Raw genomic sequence first — 10,766 nt, forward strand, 5'->3', positions numbered from 1 at the left:
GCAGTCATTGCGAACGCCATGGGATCACGTATAACGGAGCGGCCTTCGTCTCTAGTTCCTCGGATGTGTGTTCTGTTTCCACCTTGACATTTCAGGCGAGAATAAGAACGTGGGGAGTGAATTTATTCCCGACAGACAGGTCTCTAACGTGTCTGACAGGCTGCAGAGTAAATGAGACCCCACGGTGAGGGGAGCCGCAGCGAGTCCTTCCCCATGCCCCGACATCTGACCGCGCCCGACGCTGAGACACACAGCTCCCTGGTGTCACTGAGCGCCCGCGGCGGTCCACGCCAACAGGGGACTGTTTCAGAAGGAAGAGCCAAGTCTCCAAATCCCACATCCTTCACATGGAGGGCGATGGCAAGAACGAAAGTGGGTGACGGCACAAGCCTTTCTAACGACATCTCACATCTCATCTCACGAATCAGAAGCGGAACTAACGAATGACTCACTGGCCCTGCCACCTGACGGCCTCCCACCGAGCCTGTGGTGGTCCCACAGGACAAATCGACACGCTCGTTAGTCACATAAGGTATCATTTTTATTTTTTTACATCCTCTTTGGAAGGTTTGCAAGGAAGCTACGTTATTTAAAATAGAATTTTTTAATGGGTGGATTACTAGGTTTTTTCCCATCATGTTTTTTTGTTATGGGTATTTGACAACTCAAAACTCCCTCCAGCCAAAAAGCGCTAGACTCATGCTTTAATTGTGACAAACTCTGGTACTCTGATACACCGTTCTTCTGTGTGTTGATATTTTTTAAAAATGAAATTTTGGTCTTTCCTATAGGTACTCCCTCAGGTTATCTTTTAAAATATAAAATCTAATCTAGGACGGACACTCATTATTGCACTCACTCTTGTGATTGTTGAGGGCGCTGCTCACATGTGATGTCTCTTCACACAGACAGCGGCTGCTTTACTGATCAAATCTTAGAGACAATTCTGAAAAATCTAAGATGTTTCCTTTTCTGCTTTGCTAGTAGAAATCTTAGACAAATATTCTTACTAGAAAGTTGGCCAGAATCAGAAAATAAATGCATCTGCTCATTCATTTTACCCTAAAAAGTTCTATCTATTCTGGTACTCAGCATCTTTAAAATCATATATTTTTTAAAAAGGAACAGCATTAACTAAACCAATTAAATTTTTTTTTTAATTTCATGTTAGTTCCTATGTTTATGAAAACTCTCAGCGTAACACATGGAAGGTGTCCCCCCAACTTTAAGTGTAAAGACACAACTGTCTCATCTATAAACCCACCTATTTTTCACTTAACCACTGAATTACAGCCCTACATGTTTCCATTTTTGAATACTTTTCCATAGATGGATAAACACAGGAAAGAACAGAGGCTCTGGACTCAAGAGATCAAGACCCCAGGTCCGGCCCCAGCGCACATGTTAGTCATCCTAAGCAAGTCCTCAACGTCTGCGTTACAAGAGGTTCATCTGAAAGCGTTAACGTACAGAGATCAAACAAAAAAGCTCATGAGATTTACCGCTGAGCCCCCTGAAAAACAGAAGCGCGGAGGGAATCTTCCTGAGGCATTCCCCGCCAGCGGAATGGCACTCGCTCCGGGAAAACAAAACTAAGAGCTCTGTCGGCTCTCCGTGCGTTTTTCTACTAAGTTACATGTGTAGAAATAATATTTGTATACTGAAAGACAGGTTAAAGGAACCATTCATTACTGACAAATCAATGAATTCACTTCAGTTCTTTCAGAAATATATTCCGTATTATATATTAAATGTTTTGTGGCATAAAGCCTAAGAATCTAGCTATCGTAGAAGTACTTTCTTCCTTAGTGAAATGTGCTGCGATCTCAAATAGGTTTTTGGCATATCTTCCTAAATAATCTAGAATAATTCAAATTATTACAAAAAGTTATGGCATTGTAATTTTTTAACTCCTATCATGGAACTGAAGATTAACAAAGAGTGTGCAATGAGAGTATAGGCACAGACACATACGATTTAGTTTAGTTTTCATCTGCACAATGTGTCATAAAGTAGCCGCGCTTACCAGAGTCACCGGCAGGCTCAGATGTGAGTGGTTTTGGAGCTGGCGTATCTGGAGGTCTGGCAGCAACCTGAGAAGGAGGTGAAGGTGCGCTGTCCCCACTGTCCACAGGGGGGCAGCAGTTCTGCACTGGAGTGTTCGCAGGAACAGGATCTATTCCGTTAGCACTCTCGACAGCCAGCCTTTAAAAGAAGATGCCTCAACTGAGTTCAACAAGCTAAGTACAATTAAATAACTTCATCTGAAATTTCATGAGAGTTAGTTACTGCATTCTTAACATTCAAGCAAAATGACAGGTATAGAGAGTAATGAACAAACATGTGGCATGCTTTTATTACATAAAATTTTTAATTTTCAGTTCTAAGTGTACCTATATTGGCAGATAAATCTACACTGGAAAATACAAATATGTTAAGTCAAAATGAATTCAGTCCCTCGAAGTAATGCTCGAAGTCTACGTTTTAAATATTTAAGTCTAAGAGTATTAATCTTCATTTTAAATGCTCTGAAAGCATTTTCGAAATGCTCATGAAACATAAAAATCAATTCCAAACTACTGTAATCTTACTGAATACTGGGGCTCTCCCTGCGCACCTCACAGCAGATACACTATATCAATGTCACGAAACATAAAAACATGCTGAAAAGTCCTCAACTGTTTATTACAAATTATTTTGTATGAGGCAGTAAGATTATAATGACTACGAGATTACCAGGATGGTAACTGTTGTGTTCTGGAGTTAGGAGAATTTGCAGAGCACAAATTACCCAGAAATAAGTTCGGGGTCTTGGCACTTGCTGCGTCGTCTGCCCGCTCTCCACTCAGAACTCTGCATAAATGGCTCAGATTTGGCCTTTTAATTTTAGCTCGAAGGGCACCTCCTCGGAGCAGGTTTCTGGGCATCTCTAAGGCAGGCTCCCTTCCGGTCTGTCACCCTGCCCCGTTTCAGTGACTTCATAGTCTGTATCACTGTCTCCTATTAGCTAATCGATCTCCTCACGGTTTACTAATGACAACTCCTGGAACAGGGTGGGGCTGTGAGTGCCGGGACTGGTGTCTGGCACCACACCGGCACACAATAAGCAGCTGCAGGACGAATGGGGAGGCCATCCTCTGCTCCCTTGTCACCTACATATTTGCAATAAGATGTGTTGAGGAAGGTTGGCAGGTAAAGTATGCAAATGGCTCCCAGTGATCCCGATCTGTGCGCCCCTCCGCAGCCACCCAGCATGAGGTCCGGGTGAGAGAGCCCATTCGAAGTTCTGCTGGGACTGAAGAACCGATCTGGATGCAACACGTGTTATGCGCAGGAAGCGACATCAGGTGTCAGACTGTAGCCGCCTGCAGCTGTCTCAGACAGACACGTAGCTACACGCTAGTGCGCTCTAACCACCCTAACCGCTCTACCCACTCAGTCCTTAACTGGCTCAGCGTAAATTATAATGTTCAGAAGAGAGGCTCATCCGTCCGAGTGCTCAGAACCGCCGAGGGGCGCCTGGAGAGTACCGACGTCAGGAAGTGCCGAGTGATGCAGGTCGCACTGTTGCGGGCCAGCGTGAATTTCAGCTGTTCCTTCCACTACATTTGATCTGTTGTATGCGTTTATTCCAGTTTAAGTTATTTCAATCAGAAAGCCCCTATTAATTGTCACCAAAAGTAAATGCAAGGGCGTTTCTGAAATGGCAGGGCGCTTTCTGGGGGAAGACGACAATCTGCAGAGCATCTTCCAGTGATCTCCAGGAAGGTGGCAAGTCAGACAGCAACGAGATGCCCATCTGCCCACAGGACCTGACTCTACGTGCTGATAAACCACACCCAAGTCCAGATTTTTAAAAGCCCATTTCCAATAAGGAAGAACTGACACATGCTACAACGTGGATGAACCTTATGCTCGGTGAAAGCAGCCAGTAACAAAAGGTCACATACTGTATGATCACATTTACGTGAAATGGCCAAAACAGGCAGATTTAGTGAGACAGGAAGGAGATCCGCGGCTGCCAGGAGGTGGGAGGAGAGTCAGGGTTTCGGCTCGAGGGGGATGAGAACGCTCTGAAATTAGACAGCAGGGACGGCCACGTGGCTCTGTGATTATACTGCAAACCACCCAACTGGACACTTGAAGCAGGTGAAGTTTACGTTTGTGTATTATTCTTCGACGGAGCTGTTATTTTTTAAAAGACTACTTTCTCAGGAATTCAACCAAATCACATGTTTGAAATTCTATGGCAAACGCTAAACGAAATTTAGAATTAAAAACTTCATCTATGGGAAATGTCACATTCCTTTGCCACAGACACTAAAATACGACATTCTACCTGGTCGCTGTCCTGGCTGGAGACTCTCCATTTTCATGTAAGGCATCGCCATTCTGCTGTATTTCTACTGAACGACAGGAAAGAAAGAAACTAGGTTTTTATACACTTCTCAATTTTTTTCCTTCAAATGTTAAAAGCACACAAGGTCAGCTTACTGGCTGGAGACGAACTGCAGTTCGTGAGACTTTCTGGCTCAATCGCCAATCCATCGAGCACGACGGTTAACTCGCCAGTTTGCACTACGCCATTCTTGTTTTCCAAGGAAAGTTTTAATTGTTCTTTCACTCTTTCCACTAGAAAAAAAAAAATCCTAACTTAAAATCTTTTGCCACATATGAAAATGTTTTGGAAATCAAAACTGCACGTGAAGAATGGCTGACTCAGCACCTGACGCGCCATGGGGAAGCGGCACCTGCGTTTGTCAGCAGGCCCCGCCGAGCCGCAGCGGCCTCACCCTACCCGCGCTGCCGGCACCGTCTCCGGTGGCTTCTCTGCACGGCGTGAACCTCACAGAACATGTAAATACATCCAGATGGCCAGTGTGGCGACTGCCTAGATGGGCTCGTCAGCCCAGGGTGCCACGCAAAACTCTTGTACGAGAGACATTTTTGCGGAGTCAGATGGTTTGGTTACTCATTCCGGCTCTGCTACTTCTAGCTTGACTTTGAGTAAAGCACTCACGCTATTTTAAGTCTCCATTTCCTCATCCAAAATGGAGATGATGAGGGCATCACACTAAAGAGACTATCATAAGGTCCAGATGCAAAACCACGCAGAGCGCTCTTAGCCCACATCTGACACAGTAAGCGCCAGCAAAGGCTAAGTACTGTGACGAGAGCGTTTTTCTTTTTTACATAAGGCCAAATATTTCCTTCCTATTATTAGGATATCTAGTTCTTAAACTCAAGGTCATTTCGCTTCGACTTCCACCCCACAGAACATGTATTAAAAGTTATCGGTGATCCCTTTCGTTATACACGATGAGGCCTGATTCAGTCTGATCTCCACTGCCTTTCTGCAGCTCTTGAAATCATAGGACCCTTCACTTCTTGGATAAACTCCTTGACTTTGGTCTTTCCTACATTTAAACTTTAAACTTTTTTTTTTTCCATTTACCAAATGTCCAGCATAAACATACTAATTATCCAAGTACAGAAAAGACAAGACAAAAAACTGAAATTACTAACCATTGGTTGTTTTAAAAAATTAAGAACCATGTAGTAAAAGAAGACCTTATAGAATACTCACCCCAATCATTTGTATCTCCATAAACCTCAGTTCCACTTCAGATCACAAAAACAATAAAAACAATTAGGGAAACGAGCAGAAATACAACGAACCCCTACGAGTGCATGAACTTCAGCTTTACCTGGAGTCTAACAGTCTATGTGAAGAAAACTATGCTGGCAACCATTCTATTTCATTCTTGTCTTCTGGCTCCACTCAAAGCATCTGGAATTGGAGATTTAGTTCCTGTTCCTAAAACATTTAGACACTTGAGTAGATTATTAAAGAAAGGCGTTTTTAAACCCTTTAGTGTAAGTCTCTTGGTGGTAAATGCTCTGTTTTTTAATCTGTAAATGTATGTATTCTCATCCTCCAACTGTTCTGTTGGGCATTCAGTCTCATACTGATTATAACCTTCTCTCAACTCTTCGAAGCCATTTTTCCACTATCCTCTCCCCTTATGGCTAATTCTGCAATTCTAATGTATAAATCTTTGCACATGACCTGTTTTCTCTAAAGCTGCTGTTTGTGTTCGGTGCCATGCGCATGGCTGCGCTGTGTCTTTCCCCACTGCTTGGGGTGTTATGGATCTGCAGATTCATATTTTTCATCAGTGTTCGAACACTTACAGCCATTTCTCTTAAACTATCTCCTCACTCGTTCTCGGATATTCATCTAAGGGTTACTTTGGGGCTTGAGTACAGTCGGGTCTGTTTTGCTTTCTGCCCGTGCTTGGAGGGCTCCCCCGATTCTAGACTGCAACCATCCCAGCTCAGCTCTGCTCTCTAGCTGTCAGCCAAAAGCACAGTATCCTGGAAGCTGCGAGCAGCATCACCCATGATTCGAACTCGAGTTCGTAAGGTTTTGTCTTTTTTTTTTTGAGACTGCCCCTGCCTCAGCAAAAAGCATCAGTGCCTCAAGGACTCATCTGTCCAGGACCCAACTAATCTGTCCACGTCATCTAGTCTCTCGCGATTCTGAACAGGGAAGACTGGGTATAATATTTTTGAATCATTAAAGTGAGGAGACTATCACATAATTAATTCCTGTCCTTTCTCAAGGACCCGAAAGCCATTCTTATGAAATGTAATTGTCAGGAAGGACAGGGCTCCAGTCTCCCCGGGTCTGTGGCCGAACAGAACTCTAGAAGACAAAGCTCATCACGCATACCAATCATCACTTTCTAACTTTCACGTTCCTCACCGGACTAATCCACTGACTCCGCCACTCCTTGATTTTCCCTTTGAAACGCCTAGCAAATTCCTACAAACGGAGGGTCGTGCCAGGTCAAGCCGGGCCCTGCTCCTTACTCTACCAGCACGTGATGGATTAAAATCTGTCCTCACCACTTCAGTGTCCAGCTTTGATTATCTCTGATAACAGAGGAGTTGCAATTTAACAACCAGTCGGGGGCTGAGAGGGAGAAATGTATCTCAGATATCAGTCTTTAATGCCAGTGACATAAAGCAAGCTACAAATACCACACATATCTGCAGAGCCAATGAAATAACTTCCATAATTTCGAATGGTGTTCAAGTGATCTGAACACATAAAAGAGGCAAAAATTAAACCCACAAATGCTCTGAGAATGTATCAGAGGCTGGCATGAACGAAAGCTTCAGACACCACCCAAATGGCTTATGACATGGAGCAAATGATGGTTAGGGACTGAAGGCTCACTAGGATTTAAATGTGAAGAAGTGAGAGAGTTTCCCTAGCAAGTCACAGTTGGGTTTCCACTGGGAAAATACAGATGACTTTATGTTGGATGAGTCGTGAGTTTCATTTAAGGCTATGGATGGCTCTAACAACTCATATTACACCGTGAAGGAAGCAGTAGTAAATATCTCCAAAAAACTGGAAGAAAACTTATTCGAATAAATTAATCCTCCACCCTTATCCCAAATACAGCAGGAGAAAGGACACATGAAAACATGAGAACAAAATGCCAGAGCCTTGAGTGTGGGAAGAAATCAGCCTCATAAAGCAGAAGACGGACAATGACGTTGGCAACCGCGAGACACTTTGATAGGGAGACTGCGGACTGCTGGATTCCTATCACGCGGGAAGAAACAGTGTATTCTTCATATTTTCTAAGTTTCTTCCTTAAACTCAGTAAATGTTTATTTAATAAATAAAAGTCTTAGATCTAAGAAAGTGAAGATACAGTTACTTTTATGGGCTTCTAACTTCTCTCAAGTTATCAGAGCACAAAATAGGTATCGTATGCAACTTCTAGGAAGACAGGAAGCTTTGAACCAAACATATAAAAACCAAAACAAAGGCATCTAGGCATCTTTATTTTAAAATATCGTAAGTAATTAGAAATGAGAAGATAAGCCTTACTAGCTGTTAACAAGTGGAAAAATAAAGCAACTTGGGTCTGATTTAAAAGATTGCTGAGGTCAATAGAAACAATCCTTAAGTTATAGGAAAAAGCATTTCAGATCGTAGGTAAAGATGATCTATTGACTAATACGTGTTTTGAGAACTTTAAATAAAATCCTAAGAACTATTATAAAAGAAATGACTTTGGAGGGAAAACCAGAAACATAATAGTAACCATGAAAACTTCAAAACAACACTGGAGACAACAAAGAAAGGAGCTACAAACAAAACAGAGACCCAGCTAAGAGATGGCATGACATGCCTAGGGGGAGAGGTGGCCATGATGAAATAACACGGATCTGGGGGCCAGAAGCAACACAAACAACAAATGGCAGAGAATCGCAGTAAGGGAGAAACCTGGACTCTACTAAATTGAGAGATTTTCCTGAAACAAAACAGATTTCGGACTAGCAGTTAAGAAAACGCACTAAAGGAGCTTCCAGAACTGACCCTTACCAGAGAGCTGGTGTGATAGCTACTGTAAAACCTGAAACTCTATGAAAGGAAAACAGAATACGTGCACAAAAAGCTTTTTTTTTTTTTTGAAAAACAGGAATAAACTCTGATTTTGTAACTTGAACATAAGAAGATAGTTCCAGGCTGCACTATCCAACATGACAGCCACTAGTAGTCACGTGTGGCTATTTACATTTAAAGTTAATTAAAGTGAAATAAAATTTAAAACTAAGCTCCTCAGTTGCACTAGCCACATTTCCCACTGTGACCACATCATGTCTCTTCGCCCCTAAAATTACCCTAGAACAGCACGGCCCCCACAGATATTTCTTCTGGTTCCAGTCACCTCCCCCATACTGTGATCCGCCTTCGAGGACTTTACCCTGCCTGCCATTCACACCACAAACTTTCTGAAGTGTCTTGCCAGAAAGTGTCCCGGAACCTTCCGGCACGTGAGACCCAGGGCGCTCCATGTTCTTCTCCCTGTCACCATCATGAGACCTAAAGTCTCAGTCTGCCTTCCTTCTCTCGGGACACCATGCCGCTGCTTCCCCCCGTAAAACCCACGCTCTGTGACCCGGTGCGGATGCCCCGCCAACCCCTCCGCTGGGGTCTTCTCTCCGTGCGGCCGGATTCTGGACATTTAGGGTGCTGGTTATCAAACATTCTCTGGGTATGGCACATCTCAAAAACATAACACCTTTTTATTATCAACCTTCCCCCACAGACCAGTGAGTGAATTCATATTTGACAGGAAATGTTTTTAGTGCTGAACATAACTTTATTCATCACTAGCTTGTCATGTTTTTGTTGGGTTGTTTGGTTGATAAGCATTTTTATTGGTTTGCTTCTTTTTAAAAATAAATCCCACAACACCCCCCAAATTTAATTTCAGCTCATTCAACTGACGCCAAACTCAAGCCCAAGTGAAGTGCTGAGCCAAGAGGCCAGAAGAACAGCAGCCAAGAATTTTATCAATTGTCAGTGTATTTTTCAATTCTACAAGGCTGTCTATCTAGAGTCGTATTAATTTCTACTGCTTCTAATCAAAGTTAAGCACCTGTGAATCAGAAAACCTGTGTCCTAGTCATCTCGCTGCAAGTGCTCCTGCTCTGGAGAAGCCGTGACTGACAGATCGTTCTGTAAATTTGCGGGGCGGACAAAGGCCACGGTAAACATTCCCTATTGCATATAACGCCACAGCCATAGGCCAACGCGAGTTCTCCTTTACAAATGCGAAACTACATTCTTGCTTTAGGGCTTCAGGACACGTTCAAAGTGTCTAAAACAAACTTTTGAAGAAAGAAAGGTTAGAACGAAAAACTTACACTTTCTGTCGTGTGTTAACAGAGCTTGTTTCAAATCTATGGTTGCTCTTCCTAATAAAGCATCTGCTTTTAAAGTGTGATGGCTCCAAACTCGAAATTCCAGTGTGGTCTGTGGGGTCACGTTTCTGTACAGGTAAAATCATAACAGAAATACAGGAGGATATTCCATTATTCTAAGTGATAATTCCTATTAATTTACTTCAATAATTTTTTAAAAGCCATGATTCAGTTTATCTGAGGAAAAAAATATTGTATGAAACAGTAAACTACTTGAATTATTAAGAGTATTTACTTTCAAGAACATTAGGACTTCAAAAGCCAGATGAGAATGTTTATAATTAGCGAACCAAAACACCAAGAATACACCAAGAGTCTGAGACTTCACAAGGACTATTTCTATTTGAACAAATTTCTAAAGATTTAAGACGACTGATGGCATTGGTTCTAATTTGTTACACAAATTTATAACACTGTATATTTCAGAAATGCCAAAATTAAAAATAATTGATTTTCTGCCCTATTTATTTTTCCAAGACAGTAATAAAACATCGCTATATGGAAATAATTTACTTCATAAAGCAAAAGGATTAGTATGCTTCCTCTGTAAAGACAATGAAATTAACTCAAAAATTTTTCATATTTTAAGTTGTCCATTCATACTGGATAATTAGTTACGCTACAAAATAATAATAAAAATAATTCCAAGAATCACACTCCCTTTTGAAAATTTTGCATTCTCTATATAAGGTACTTACACAGTTAGCTGTTCATTCCATTTTGGATTAGAAGAACTACTGGATTTTGCTGTTTTCTTAATTTCTCCATCTACGACTACTTCTGTATATATTGCTGTTCCAAACCAGTTCTTTTTTCTTTTTAGTTTGGCACTAGAAACTAACAGAAACATGATAATCACTAGTGAATATATGTAGCCAGAAAACAGTATTTTGCACTAATAAATAAAAATGGAACTGTGCTTCTTATGCAACTCAAACTCTTTTCATTGAAAAAATGAAAAAAAAAAAAAA

The 10,766-nt window shown here is 41.8% G+C and overlaps 1 protein-coding gene across 1 annotated transcript in view; it reads right to left on the minus strand.

The window, feature by feature from the left end:
- The window catches only part of LOC111729773 (NEDD4-like E3 ubiquitin-protein ligase WWP1), a 31,162-nt gene that overhangs the window by 6,190 nt on the left and 14,206 nt on the right, over positions 1–10,766 (minus strand). The window contains 4 exon segments of the mRNA XM_023520843.1: positions 2,027–2,205; positions 4,340–4,406; positions 4,495–4,632; positions 9,739–9,863. Coding sequence (XP_023376611.1) covers positions 2,027–2,205; positions 4,340–4,406; positions 4,495–4,632; positions 9,739–9,863 — 509 coding nt within the window.

Source organism: Pteropus vampyrus, unplaced genomic scaffold, assembly GCF_000151845.1.
Source record: "Pteropus vampyrus isolate Shadow unplaced genomic scaffold, Pvam_2.0 Scaffold280, whole genome shotgun sequence".
NCBI lineage: Eukaryota > Metazoa > Chordata > Mammalia > Chiroptera > Pteropodidae > Pteropus > Pteropus vampyrus.